Source organism: Vitis vinifera, chromosome 10, assembly GCF_030704535.1.
Source record: "Vitis vinifera cultivar Pinot Noir 40024 chromosome 10, ASM3070453v1".
Classification (NCBI taxonomy): Eukaryota; Viridiplantae; Streptophyta; class Magnoliopsida; order Vitales; family Vitaceae; genus Vitis; species Vitis vinifera.
Window position 1 is genome coordinate 16,884,680 of NC_081814.1, and position 14,982 is coordinate 16,899,661.

Sequence of the window (14,982 nt, forward strand, 5' to 3'; positions counted from 1 at the left end):
TAGATGACTAGTCCATAATAAGCTAATGCATGCGATACTGTACAGTTAGCATAGACATGACTTCAGCACCACACAAATCAGTAAGGCATTCAAAGAGGGTTCTCCTTAAGCCTTTCTTCTCGGCCTCAATACTCTGGATGGTTGGAGGAAGCTGAAGATGGTCTCCTGCAAGTATACACCTTGAACCCTTTAATAGAGCTATCTAACATGATATCTCAAGTTTATACCCATACATTCTCATTGGAATTTCATTATTTCCAGCTATAACAATTGCAATGTGACTTCAATACCCAATCTTTGTCCAAATAAGAAGTGAAACCAATTGAAGGATTGAATGAGCTAGCTGATATTGCAGCTTTTGCAAAATGTTGGGGTATTAAATAGGCTCAGATTGCATCCCCAAGAATCTCTCCAAGAGTGTCAGTAACACAGAAATGTAGAACCAAAGGGACAAGAGTATAAAATACAAAGAAATGGGAATATCACTCGTACTTTTGCTCCATCCTTTAGAAGTTCCTTTGATAGTTCTCCATAGACGTACACCAACATTCCCAGCAAAAATCCACAGGAAAAGATAAAGAATTATCATCCCTGTGAGTAGCATTCCTTGGGAGGCTAGTGACATGAATCCTAGGGCAGCAAAAACAATAGTGACAACCGTCATGCTTGTAATCTAAACCCCATCACAAAATCATTACGTAGAGTAGCTTCAAGCAATCTGGTTCTCTAAACACATCTCCCACAACAAGCTTCCATCTAGAAAGCTCCTCATTCATTTGTGCTTGTGCTTCTTTGTCCAGTTCTTCATACCTCGTAAAATCCCTTCGCACTGTCCTTAAAAATATAACAAACACAATACCAACTAGAAAAAAAAATCACCATTAGAGAGTTTAAGATTGAGAACCAGTGGACACGAGCACCTTCCAACTTCAGATAAGCATCCCATCTAGATGCCCAACCCAAATATGATACCCAACACTCCAAAAATACCAGAAGTAAAGGAGAAATTAAAGAAAAACATAGCATGCACAAACGAAAATAATACTATTAAACTTAGCTCCATTTCATAAGAATCAATGGGATGGATATAGGCGGAATCAAAAGGGAGCAAGAGTGTGATTCTCGAACATCAAGTTCAAAGATGGACCCATATACAAATTATACAAATTTTTTTCAGATGGAAGTAAAGATATCAGAATAAAAACCAAAACAAAGCAAGCATGCAAACAATTAGATTCAGCAAAACAATCTTGTGGCCCTTGATGTTCACAACAAACAATAAACAACGTCCAAAAACCAGTTGAAAAGGCAGAAGCAAAGTATGATAGTTGAAATGAACCAGAAACCTATGACAAACATACCTGGAATGACTCCTCCCAAGCAGTGTTGGCTTGCCTTCAAGCAAGTTGTGTTCTCTCCCCAAGATCTACAAGAGCTCAACGAGCCATCCTTATTCTTCATCTCTTGATTCTTCTCTCCTTTGTCTCTCTTTTCTCCCCAGCTGGTTCCTCTCAGTCCCTCTCACTCTCAAAGAACACTTAACTCTCTCAAATTTTCCTTTTCTTTCCCCTCTCTCCCCTTCCCTTCCCCATACACTCTGCAACCCTCTCTAAAGAAAAAATGGTTCCTTCATTGTCTAAAATGCTCATATTTTTCTTCTGTTCAGCTTTCTTTTCCGTCCCTAGGAAGACTTAGCTCATTCTTCTTCTTCTTTTCTCCCGTTGTCTCCTTGCTCCTCCGTTGGTTTTCCTCAAACCTTTTCTTCTTTCCCAAGCTACCTTCTCTCTCAAGTAGCAACCACGCTCCTCCCTAACGGCTTGCTCTCTCTCCATAATCTTCAAAATAGTCTCAGAATCTTCTCCTACGCGTGTCATTGGCTTATTACATCTTCAACCCATTGTTGTGATTTCCTAATGGCCTCTCCAAAGATGACACGTGACCATCTAAAATCCTAACATCTAGCAAAAATAACCTGCAAAAATAAACCCCAAAATGGGGTTTACAATGATATAATTTTATCTTCATTTTTATTTTTATATCAATATTATTTAAATATATATAATAATAATTAAATATATAATAATATTTTTTAGTTTTTTATCACCCAATTAATAAAAAATTAATTCTTATGAATTAAGGGAGTTGGATTTATTTTGAATTCTAATTTTATAATATTAAATAACTAAAATTTAAGAAAAATCAATTTCAATATCCATCAATTAAAAATGCATTTTGATTTAATGCAATTATCAATTTTTTATACTTAAAATATTTGTTTATTATATAGAATAAATAAGGATAAAAAATTTAATTTAAAAAGATAAATTTCATAATAAAATTATTTAACAACAAGAGTCTTTATTTTATAAATTGGATAAATATGAAATAAAAAAAGTTATAAATTTTTTAAAATATAGGTGAAAGAAGGGCGAGCTAAGCAAAAAGATAGAAAGAGACTGAAAGAGTGAATGAGATAGAAAGAGACTGAAAGAGAGAATGAGAGAGGACTCGTCGGTTAGTTTTTCTAATTTAACAGCCAAGGGTATTTTGTGAAATTTTGAAAAGTAATATTCTTCATCACCTCAATTTGTGAGTTCAAGTATAAGTGAGAGGAGGATTTTGAGCCAATTATCAGTATCAACACAACTCAAAGCACAATTCTCCCATTAAATTTTGACCCGCAACTGAACCGGGGTGACGGTCGGTCCGAGTCGGATAACTATTCTGTCCACACACGTGCTCTATCATACTTAAGAACGTCAGATCCAAAACTCCATAATCAGAAGGAAGTTGATTTTGTTAAGCACCTTAAACGCAGCGTTTTGATGATCATTCGTGTAGATCTGGTGTGTCCCTTGCATACCAACTTATTCTCTCTCAGATCACATTGCGATCCAAATTGAGCTTGAGTGATTCTAGGGTTTTACAGAGCTGAGATTGATGCTGTATAGATCGTGAAAATGGATTCGCAGCCTTCCCAATCGGGAAGGTTCATGGCTGAAGCTGCAACCACCCTTGGCAATAGTGAAACCCGCTTTGGAAGAACCACTTCGTCGTCCACCAAATCTGTCCCGGACGGGAGTAGCCAGAGCTTGGCTTCCATTCTCAACAATCCTCTCGTCGGAAAATCCGGCGTTTACAGCTCCGATTCGTGGGTCGGGTGGTGGTCCTCGTCGACGGCGGTCAGTCCGCCGGAGTTCTCGCCGTTGGTGTCCGGCAAGGCCTCTTCGGAAGTTGCTCGATCCGATTTTCAGCCATACTTAGCCTCGATCTCGGAGCCGTATGGTCGTTTCGAGGACATTCGGAATCATAAGAGCAAAGAAAATGGAGAATTGGAAGGTTTTGGCATGTCGAAAAACGGGGAAATTCAAGGTCAGGGTGAGGCTCTCATGGCGTGTTTGAGAGAGGTACCGTCGCTGTATTTCAAAGAGGATTTTGCGCTGGAAGAGGGCGCGACGTTCCGGGCGGCTTGCCCGTTCACGACGGCGTCGGAGAATCTTGTTCTGCAGGAGAAGCTGTCGCAGTATTTGGATGTGGTTGAATTGCATTTGGTGAAGGAGATTTCTCTGCGGTCCAATTCGTTTTTTGAGGCGCAAGGGCAATTGCAAGACTTGAATGTGAAGATTGTGGAGGGGTGTAGTCGGATCCGAGAGCTAAAGGAGACTATAAGGCTCTTGGATTCGGATTTAGTAGATTCTGCAAAGCAAATTCAGGAGTTGAATGCGACTAGAAGCAATTTGCTGGCACTTCAACAGAAATTGAAGCTTATACTATATGTCAACCAAGCTCTCTCGGCTCTCAAACTGGTATTCTTCGTGCTGTCATTAACTATCTATATTACTGAGATATTAGTTATGAAAGCACGGATTACTTTATATTAGTAACAACTTATATGTAGAGCTTGCGTCCCGGACTTGGTTTACAATGCATGATTGAATTTAGGTCTGGAAAATGTGTAACTAATTCATGGAAGTTCAAAACTGAAAGATCAAGTTGCTAGAGGTTTTAAAAGTTTCCATTTGTTCATAGAACAAGTGGAATTAATTTTTCTAATTTGTGAAGTTGATAAAATTTCTGATCCGGGAAAGTATTTTCCATGACAGTCTAGTAAAGAATGTAGGTTAATTTCTTGGTATGTGAACAAAAATGATGTTAACAACCCCAATAAAAATGGCACACCAAAGTATTGGGACGAATTCACTGGCGCCAAACGACAAAAAAGAATAAAGAAATGTCGTTTTCGTACTCTCTACGTTTGTGCACTAAGAGGCCAATGGATGTGAATTCCATGTCTATTATAGATCTAGTTGAGTGGTTGGGATAACGACAACCTTCGTTAATGTCGTTGTGGAGGTGCACTGACGTGGGTGGAGAGAAACATTTGGCTTTTTGCCAATTGGCAATAGTGCTAACCATTCCTTTCTTTAGTATCTCAACAATGAACCATTCTTGACTATCTTTGGGTTGGAATCTTAGTGGAATTCCAATTCTAGCATTTGGAAATCCTAGGAATCAGTCCGTGGGAGCAAATTGCCATTCCCACTCTCATGTATGGCTATAACAAGGATTGATTCAAATTTTTTTAGCAGTTTTTCAATAATACCTTTTAAGCTTAATATGGATTTACTTGAAAATGTAAATGCATGATGAAATTGATTGTTAATAGAAAAGCTTAATATATATATATATATATATATATATATATATATATGGTATTATTTTTTAAAATTTTTAATATTCATAATGAATCATGCTAGTTGTTAATTTGAATTTTTAACATCATTATCCTTATTTTTAATAAAAGCATTTTTAAATACAATTTCTTGACATAAATTTCAATTGTATCTCAATAGTAATTACTTTTGCTTTTACTTCTAGTATTAAATGTGGAAGTTAAACACTATCCCAAACCGAGCTATAGTTTAAGTTAAAAAATTGAAAAAGCAAAAGATGAAAAATTGGAAGATTCCCAAAACTTTCATATAGACTAAATTCATGTACATGGATTCACAACATTCCTTCACTATAGCAATTACAAAATAATTGATACACTTCAAAAAGTTTAGTGATAGATAGATACAACTGATCAGGCTTTTAGTAATTTTTGAACCACAACTTATTCCTCAAACTAGTCTTATTAGAATGCTTACCAAACTGCAAATCACCATGGATATTGATCAATCACCATGGATATTGATCAATCACCAAAAGAAAAGCATACATAATTAAGACATTATACATTCCACTAATTCTATGATTAAGCCTCATTTATGGAAGAAAACACATACAAACATGTATATGTGTGTGCGTGTATATATATATATATATATATGTATGTATGTATGTATGTATGTACTAAGAGAAATTGTTTCATAAAAAGAAGTTCAAAATAAACATAAATTTTTTTGTATAATTTATAACAATTAATGCATTTGTAACTTCTACTATTCTAGGTACAAATAAGCAATCTCAAAGAAACTTTTTCATATCAGTTTTCTTTAAGCCTCCATTTATGTCCATAGATAGTTTACTAGGAAGCTTGAGTAAAATTCCCCATGTTCAATTACCTTTAGAAAAAGCTTTTACGTCATATTTAACTTTCTTGTGAAACCTTGCTAATCTTCTCAATCATTGAAGAGAGAGGTGAAGGGCCAATTCAAGGATCCAATTGGAGAAAGAAAAGCTAAAGGATTGGAATGGGCTTGTAGAAGGCAATTAGGAAAGTATGTGATGTTGTTAAAAGAAAATCTAGTTCCATATTGAGAGATGGAAGGTGATCAAGTTTGGAAGCATAAGTGGTGTGCTGAATTAACTTTTAATGGTTTTTTTTTCCGCATTTTTTGCTATTACTACTTTAAAGGACTCTTGGATGGTGCAGTTCTCATAGCCAATGAGATAGTGGATGAGAAAAGAAGATCAGGGGAGAAAGGAGTTGTATTCAAAATTGACTTTGAAAAGGCCTATGACCACGTGAGTTGGGATTTTTTGGATTATGTGTTGGAGATGAAAGGGTTTAGTCTTAGATGGAGCAAATGGATGAGAGGTTGCTTGTCCTTGGTTTCTTTTGCAGGCCTAGTGAACGGTAATGCGAAAGGGTGGGTTAAGGCATCTAGAGGTTTAAGACAAGACGACCCTTTATCACCTTTTTTGTTCACTATAGTGGCAGATGTTTTGAGTAGGATGTTATTGAAAGCTGAGGAGAGAAACGTCTTGGAGGGTTTCAGGGTGGGTAGGAACAGAACAAGGGTATCCCATTTACAATTTGCAGATGATACCATTTTCTTTTCCAGTACTCGAGAAGAGGATATGATGACCCTTAAGAATGTTCTGCTAGTGTTTGGGCATATTTCCGGTTTGAAAGTTAATCTTGACAAAAGCAATATCTATGGCATTAATCTTGAACAAAATCATCTTTCTAGGTTGGCCGAGATGCTTGACTGCAAGGCTTCTGGGTGACCTATACTTTACTTGGGTCTTCCTCTGGGAGGGAATCCTAAGGCATGTGGCTTTTGGGATCCTGTGATTGAGAGGATATCAAGGAGATTAGATGGGTGGCAGAAGGCGTATTTATCTTTTGGTGGCAGGATAACCCTCATTCAATCTTGTCTCACCCATATGCCATGTTACTTTCTCTCCTTGTTTATGATTTCCGCCTCAGTGGCAGCAAAAATTGAGAGAATGCAAAGAGATTTTTTATTGTCAGGCGTAGGGGAAGGCAAAAGAGACCATTTGGTTAATTGGGACGTAGTGTGTAAGCCGAAATCGAGAGGGGGATTGGGTTTTGGAAAGATTTCTATTAGGAATGTCGCTCTTTTAGGGAAGTGGTTGTGGAGATATCCTAGGGAGGGTTCAGCTCTGTGCATCAGGTTATCTTAAGCATTTGTGGATCACACTCCAATGGCTGGGATGTCAACAATATAGTTAGATGGTCTCATCGTTGTCCTTGGAATGCCATTGCACTAGTCTTCCAAGAGTTTTCCAAGTTTACTCGGTTTGTGGTAGGTGACGAGGATAGAATTCGGTTCTGGGATGACTTGTGGTGAGGGGATCAACCTTTGGGAGTCCAATATCCAAAATTACTTAGCGTAGTCACGGATAAAAATGCTCCTATTTCATCAATTATTGGATATTCCCGTCCTTTCTCTTGGAATTTCAATTTTTGTCGAAATCTTTTTGATTCTGAGATAGAAGATTTAGAAGGCCTTATGCGGTCTCTTGATCGTCTACACATATCACCTTCGGTTCCGGATAAGAGATCCTGGTCCTTATCTCCTTTAGGTCTTTTCACAGTCAAATCTTTCTTTCTGGCCTTATCCCAATATTCTGAGTCGCCTCCAGTTTTCCCTACCAAGTTTGTCTGGAATTCTCAAGTCCCCTTCAAAGTCAAGTCCTTTGTCTGGTTGGTGGCTCACAAGAAGGTTAATACTAATGACTTGCTACAATTGAGAAGACCCCACAAAGCACTTAGTCCCGACATATGTAAGTTGTGCATGAAGCATAGAGAAACAGTAGATCACCTTTTCCTCCATTGCTCTTTGACGATGGGGTTGTGGTACATATTATTTCAGTTAGCAAAGACGGATTGGGTTTCCTCAAGGAGTATCTCTGACATGTTATCTAATAATTTTAATGGTTTTGGATCTTCTAAGAGAGGGGTTGTTTTATGGCAAGACGCGTGCATCGCGTTAATGTGGGTGGTGTGGCGGGAAAGAAATGCAAGGATTTTTGAGGATAAAGTAAGGAATTCAGAGTATCTTTGGGATTCTATTCGTTTTCTTGCTTCTCTTTGGGCTTTTTGTTCTAAGGTTTTTAAGGGGATACCTCTTAACGTGTTACAACTTGATTGGTTAGCGGTGTGTAAATAGTGTGTTTGCTTATTCTCTCTTTGTAATTTCTTATATTTGATTACTTGTAGTCTTGTTTCTCTTTGGTGGGAGGATTCCTCATTCTTCTATTTGTACCTTCTTTTTTTCAATATATTCCTTTGTGGTTTCCTATCAAAAAAAAAAAAGGGACTCTTGGATGGTGTTGCTCCTTTTTGAGGCATTAGTCGCCTTATATACTCCCTGTATGCTTTGTGGCTTTTAGCCTCTTTTTAATGCATATCTTGTTTGCTTATCAAAAAAAAAAAAAAAAAAGGACTCTTGGATGGTGGATGTGTGGGAGCTGTGAGGGGAAATGGGATGTTGGAGCCCCTATTTTGTAAGATAACCACATGAGTGAGAGCTCAAAAGAATGGAGGAGTTGAGGATAGGGTGATCTAGTTAGAAACATAGATCAAAATGTCCTCAATAAAATCTCTATACTCCTTTTTGATGCCGAGGATATGCGATTCCCTTTCGAATGGTGTTATTTGGAACATGGGGCTGTGGGTGCCAATGAAAGGGAGATTATTTGTATGACAAACAACTTGAGATAGGATCCTCATCATAGATTAGCTTAAAAAGAGGGGTTAAGACCATGGTTAATAAATATCTATATATAGGTAAATAAGCAGGATATATTAAAGGCACTTGCCAAAAGGCACAACAAAGTACACATGGAGTATACAATTAAGACCAATAGGCAAACAGGAGAAGAGAAAAGAGAAACCCAAAACCCACCACCCTAACAACAAGCAACCACCAAAGGAACTGGGGTGTTAGATCAAAAACCACCCATTGCAACCCAAAATTGAACTACTAGACAATAGTGCTTCCTGAGCTCAACTCCAATCCCTTCCCTAAATCCCCAACACCCTTCCCCTTTTGCTTGATAGTGGATGGAGAGCTATTGTAGTTGACTGAACACTCTAACTTTCGGATTTCCCTGTCAAAACGGGAAGAAGACAAAAAAATTTTCTTTTCCCCTAACCTCTTTACCCCTCTCCTTTTTCTCGTTTCCAATTTCTTAAAAAGAGAACTGATTTCCTTCTCGAAACTCACAATTAACATCCTCAAACCGCTACTAAACTTGACAAAGCTACTGGGCAAGCTAACAACTTCTTCCTCATTTGCAGCACATTTGAAGCCCAAATAGGATTCATCTCCTCACCCTTGACCACCAACTCCTTACTTGAAGGGCCCTTCGCTGCCCTTCCTGGAAGCTCTGACAAACAGCCATCTTGAAGCAACGTCTTTAAGGGCTAGCATCCAGGACTCAAAAGTTCCAAAGGCGAGAGGGAAGGAGTCCTACCATGAGAATCCAACGTTGACCATGGGACTTGTCTCACATCGCTCCACCCCTTACGCCTCAGAGTCGCCACCTTTTACTTCATTTTACCAAACAAGAATCCTATGGACACTAGTTTTCTCTTTGTTTTGGTTGGATTGGATGTTGCTAACTTTAGTTAAATGAGCCCTCTTAAGTTGGTAGGGATCCTTTGTGGGGAAGAAACAAAAGAAAGCATGAAAGGACATCCCATTATTTATTTATTTTTGGATTGTTTAGAAGGAGAGAAATAGTAGGTCTTAGAAGATGTGGAACAAACAAGTCAAATGCTAAAACACTCCTTTTTACAATTCCTCTTGAAGTGGGTAAGGATGGACTCAATGATGTGAAAAAGTCTTTGGTAGACGTAGTTGATTGGATGGGTGTGTGTAAGTGGAGGGGTTATTGCTGCTCGTATATTGCTTTTTCTTTTTTTATGCTTTTACCTTTTGGTGCCCTTGCATACAATTTTTTGTATTCTAGTGCACCCTTTTTGATAGGCTTTGTTAATTTAATTTTTGCTTGCTTGTAAAAAAAAGAAAAAAAAAAAAAGAGGGCTAAGGGTAGTAGTTACCTATTAGGCTTTGGGGTAAGGGAGAGAGGACATGATGGGGAAGGAGGTGTTTCATTTGTTGTATATAGATGATACTCTTGTTTTTTGTGAGGCTTCTCGATATCAAATTGTTTATTTAAGTTGGTTGTTCATGTGGTTTGAAGTTATCTCAAGGTTGAAAATTAATCTTGAAAAGAGTTAATTAACCAGTGTTGGGAGATTGGACAATGTAGAAGAGTTGACCTTTGAAATGAGGTAGGCAATCTCCTAACTTCTTATTTGGGTGTTCCTTTAGGCACTCCTTTCAAATTAGTGGTGGCTTGGGATGGAGTGGAAGAGTCATTTAACAAAAGGTTGTTGTTGTGGGAAAGACAATATATTCCAAAATGAGGGAGGATTATTTTGATTCATGTCATTGTTTTTCACTTTGAGAAAAGTTAGATTAAGGCTTGTGAAGATTCAAAGAGACTTACTTTAGGGAAAAAAAAATATTTATTTAGTGAAATGGTCAATTGTTTGCATGAAGAACAGAAAGAGGGGTTTGAGGGTTAGAATTCTTGCTTTGCTCAATAAAGCACTTTTGTGTAAGTGGAGTTGACAATTTGCATTCGAAAGAGGAGCTTTTTGGAGAGAGGTTATAAGTGGGAAATAGGAGTAGGAAGAAGGGGGTTGGCGACCTTGTGATGTGAAAGATGAGTATGAGGTATGGTTATAGAAAGACATTAGGAAGAATTGGGCTACTTTTAATTATAGAATTTCCTTTCTTGTGGGAAGTGGGAGGAAGGTGGAGTTTAGGAAGGATATGTGGTGTGGGGAGGAGCCTTTGAGAGCATTTTGTAGAACTTAATACTTAATACTTAATACTTAATGACTTTAGATGACTTTAAGTTAAATTATGCTTATATAAAAAATAACTTTATGTCACATTAAGTCATTAAGTTGATTTACTAAAGTTAATTTTAACTTTAAGTTGCTATATTAAGTTATTTTACCAAGCATACTAAATATACTTAATAACTCAAATTAAGTCATTAAGTTGATTTACCAAACACCCTCTTCATGTGTTTCTTTTTCATCTTTGTTTTCTTTAGCCTTATCAAAGGTGGCTTAGGTGGTGGATTTGTGGGACTAGACGTGGGAGAGGGGTTATTAAAATCTTTGTTTTTGTAGTAGACATTTTAATAATTGGGAGCTTGGTAATGTTGAACAATTTTTTTTCTAGATTGCAAGGTAAGGTAGTGAAAAGAGAATCAGATTAGGAGTTGTTCTTGGGTCTTATAAGGCCTGGAAACTCATCTATTGAGTCCTAAGTTCAATTGCTTTGCTATCTCTTGTTATTTCTATTATTTTATTGCTGGAAATTTGTTAGGTTGATATTGCATTGATTGGAGCAACGACACTGCTGTCTTGAATCCTTTTTCATTAATAAATAAAATCATTTCTAGGATCTCAATAGACAGCATATTCTTATTTATGCAATTACGCCTTGGTTGCTTTGTTTTTATGCATGTTTTCCTCACTATTCAAACACTTTCTTTTCATGATTGGCTTGAATTTTGATCATTGCAAATTAGTTTATGTAATAGCTAGCAAGATTGGAACATTCTTATTGATGAAATTATGTGTAAATTGAGTTTGAAGAAATCAATTTAGTAGATTGAAGATCTAAATTGGTGGACTCTTGTTAGTAATTCAATAATTAGTTTTTAGGCAACTATTTCATTAATATCTGGGCATATATGTTGATCTATTTTTCTGTCATACAGCTTATTGCATCTGCAGATTGTGCTGGTGCTCTGGATGTCACTGATGATCTGCAACATTTGTTGGTATGTTCTAATTTTGCTCATGTCTTGGTGTAGTGCTTTAAAAAACTATCTGATTGTAGTATGTGAAAAAGTAAGAATGTTTAGAGAAAGAAATGTCCAAGGTGTTAATAAAGCAACTAATCAGTTGAAAAGAGATTCGAAGTCTAATGATTAACTAGAACAAAGAAAGGACCTTTATGAAACTTAATTGCAGAAGATCATGAAAGCAGAGTTGAATGATTTTGGCTTTCTTGGTATTCCAAGCTAGTCTCCTTTGTGGGAGGGAGAACGAAGATGTCTAGAGGAGGTAGAAGACGGTTTACTGTGGAATCTAAAGCTTATGATCTTGTGATTGATGAAGTAGGAGGAAAGCTGAGAGGATGCATTTGGGAGAGATGTAAAGGGCTATCATCTTGGATCAGATTTGGAGATGCAAGCCTCAGCAGTCTGCTGGTAGGTGTGGAGTCCTGCTGTAGAGATAGAGATGATAGTAATTGGTCCCTCGCATGGGAGGAGGAGAATAGGAAATATAGATTGGAGCGTCGTACAAATGAGGCGGGTAGATTCATTCTCTGTTCTGTTCGTGATTTGGAGGCAAAAAGGTTTTGCTTAATTTTTCCAGAAGGAAAGAGGCTATCTGGAGGATGGAACACCTTGGCTGAGAAGCTGAGAGAGGTTGGGGTAGCTCCATTTAGAGGGGTAAAGGACCCTCTTTCTCTTGAGGTGCTGAAGAAGGAAAAAGAGCCTGATCAAAGGACATATGCAGATGTAGTAAATCTGAGATTGGGGAGACTTGGGGACAAGGTTTGGCTGGAAGGGGGAGGGAGGGTGAAGCCTGGTAGATTAGAGCAGCTGGGTCGTTGCTTAGTGGGTAGATGGGATAAGGTGGAGAACCATCCTCCTGCGTTGGTTTTTCTGAAAAACTGGGCTGTCCACGCTTGGCTCCTCAAAGGAAAGCTGGACATAGCTGTAATGGGAGGTGGGCTATTGCTATTTGAGTTCGAATTGATGAGTGAGGCCGAGCGTGTTCTTGCTAGAGGGAAGAGAAAGGTTCTAGGCAGTGTTTTAATGATGGAAAGATGGCACCCGGAGGTGGGGTGTTTCAGCAATGGTGTTTTTGCTAGAGAGGTATGGGTGAGAGTGGTAGGTCTTCCCCTTCATTTATGGAATCGAGAGGTGTTTAAGTTGATAGGAGATGGTTGTGGTGGGTTCATTGCTGTGGACAACAAGACGGAATCAATGGCAGAGCTGCAATGGGCTAGATTGTTGGTGAAATCGGTGGGCAGGGACACACCTTCCTCCGTCCAGATTGCGGATGAGATGGGGTGCTTCTCAGTCCAGCTGTGGTGGGAATCCCCACCTTGGTTCTCTCAGGTGGTGCCGGAGGGAAGTGTTCTCGGGAAAGGGGATGCAGTGGCTGTAGAAGTTGCAGGGAGTGGGTCTCGTGAAGAGTGTAGAGGAGGCGTGATCGTGAAGGTTGGACAGCTGATGGAGCAGAGGGGAGCAGGTGAGCCGCCCTGTGGTAGTTCTTCAAAAGGGATTTCAGGCTGTCCACATGAGTTGGCTGGTAGGGGGCCTGGAAAGGAGGTGACTGATGGAGAAGACAGCTGCGGGATCAGCAGTCGAGGGGGAGGGAAGTTAGCAAACATGGGAGGTTTTAAATCTGGGCCAGCTGCTTGTGTTTTTGGGCCCGATTGGGAGGCCCAAGCCAGGAGCGGGCTTGGAGATGGTGGTCTTAAGTCAGAATTTGTGGGAGTCCAGACGTTTGGGCCAGATTGTGAGCCCAGGCCCATCACCTTAAAAGGGTGGGTAATGGGCTGCGAGGAAAGGCCTTTCCTCATAAAGGGGTTGATCGAGGGCTGCGAAGAGAGGGCCGACATAGGTTTTGAACCGGTGTTGGGGGGATTAAGAGAAAATAGGGCTTCTCCTCGTGCCGAGGTCGGGGGGATGGAGATTAGGGCTTCGATGGAAGCTTCGGGTGGCCAAGTTAAGGAAGACGGGGGGATCGCTTGCATCCTTGGAGGAGATTGGAGGGATTCCGAGTCTCTAATGGCGAAGGCGAGAGCGCGGATGTCCGAAGAAGCGCTGCTAGCTGAAGCATCCAGGTACGAGCCCGTCATCGATGTTCTTGGGGGGGTTCGGGTCCACTTCTCTTCTTCTTCTCTTTCTGGGTGCGATCGGGCTATGGTGGTGGGGGTTGTTAGGGATCCGGTAGTTATTGACGAAGAAGATGGGTATCATGCTCCGTTGCGAGCGTTGTTGACTGATGGCAGGCCGTGGGAGATGAGTACAGAGGGGGGAAAGAACAGGGGTGTCAGGTCAAAGGAGAGTGAGGATCTGGAGGAAGAAGAGGACCAGGGCAGCGGTTGGGATGACAGTAGCTTGGCTAAGTTCAGCAAGTCCTTGGGATTCTCGACAGTTGGTGTTGAGGGGGAAGTTCTTAAACTTCTGTTAAGGCTGAAATCAAGGAGGGATCAAGGCAAGAAGAAAGGAAGTTCAGGGATGACTAGGTTTGATAGGGAAGTGAAAAAATTGGAATGGTCGATTAATTATGAAGGAGAAAGCAGGAAGAAAGGCTCGGATAGAAGAAACGGGGACAGAGCCCTGTGCCTCAAATGAAGATTAAAATCCTATCTTGGAATGTCCGGGGGGTGAATGACAGAAATAAGAGGAGTTCAATTAAGGCCTTAATTAGAGCCCAAAAAGTGGATTTGGTATGCCTGCAGGAGACTAAAATGTCTCAGATGTCTCTAGGGGTGGTGAGAAGTCTTGGTGTGGGGAGATTTTTAGATTGGGGAGTTCTAAATGCGAGAGGGGCAGCTGGAGGGGTGTTGGTTTTTTGGGACAAAAGAGTGCTGGAGCTGGAAGGGATGGAGGTAGGTCTTTTCTCCGTCTCCTGCCGGTTCAAAAACTGTGAAGATGGTTTTAATTGGATTTTTTCAGGAGTGTATGGCCCTACAGTAAAGAGATATAGAGAGCTGTTTTGGGAAGAGTTAGGGGCCATCCGCGGGCTATGGAGCGATCCTTGGTGTATCGGAGGTGATTTCAATTTAATTAGATTCCCGAATGAGAGCAGAAGAGGGGGAAGATTGTCTTCTTCAATGAGAAGATTCTCGGAAGTGATTGATGAATTGGATTTGAGGGATCTTCCCCTTCAGGGGGGTCCTTTCACCTGGAGTGGAGGCCTGAATAATCAAGCTATGACCAGGTTAGACCGTTTCTTGGTGTCGGAGGATTGGGAGGATCACTTTAAGGGGGCGGTGCAGTGTTCCCTCCCTAGGCCTGTGTCCGACCACTTCCCTATTCTATTGGATGGGGGAGGGGTTAGAAGAGGTCCTGTTCCTTTTCGGTTTGAAAATATGTGGCTTAAGGAGGAGGGATTTAAGGATCTGTTGAAGGGGTGGTGGCAGAGTCTAAGCTTTAATGGCTCGT

The 14,982-nt window shown here is 39.9% G+C and overlaps 1 protein-coding gene across 2 annotated transcripts in view; it reads left to right on the forward strand.

The window, feature by feature from the left end:
- Window positions 1–2,614: 2,614 nt before the first annotated feature.
- Window positions 2,615–14,982, forward strand: part of LOC100264854 (vacuolar protein sorting-associated protein 54, chloroplastic) — a 48,848-nt gene continuing 36,480 nt past the window's right edge. The window contains exons 1-2 of one of the 2 annotated variants that reach the window (XR_009466804.1): window positions 2,615–3,806; window positions 11,509–11,571. Coding sequence is in view for 1 of the 2 variants with exons in the window: in XM_059740302.1 (XP_059596285.1) it covers window positions 2,961–3,806; window positions 11,509–11,571 (909 nt within the window). In the remaining variant the exon portion in view is untranslated. The remainder of the gene's footprint in view (window positions 3,807–11,508; window positions 11,572–14,982) is intronic. The other variant, XM_059740302.1, reaches the window with a different exon arrangement.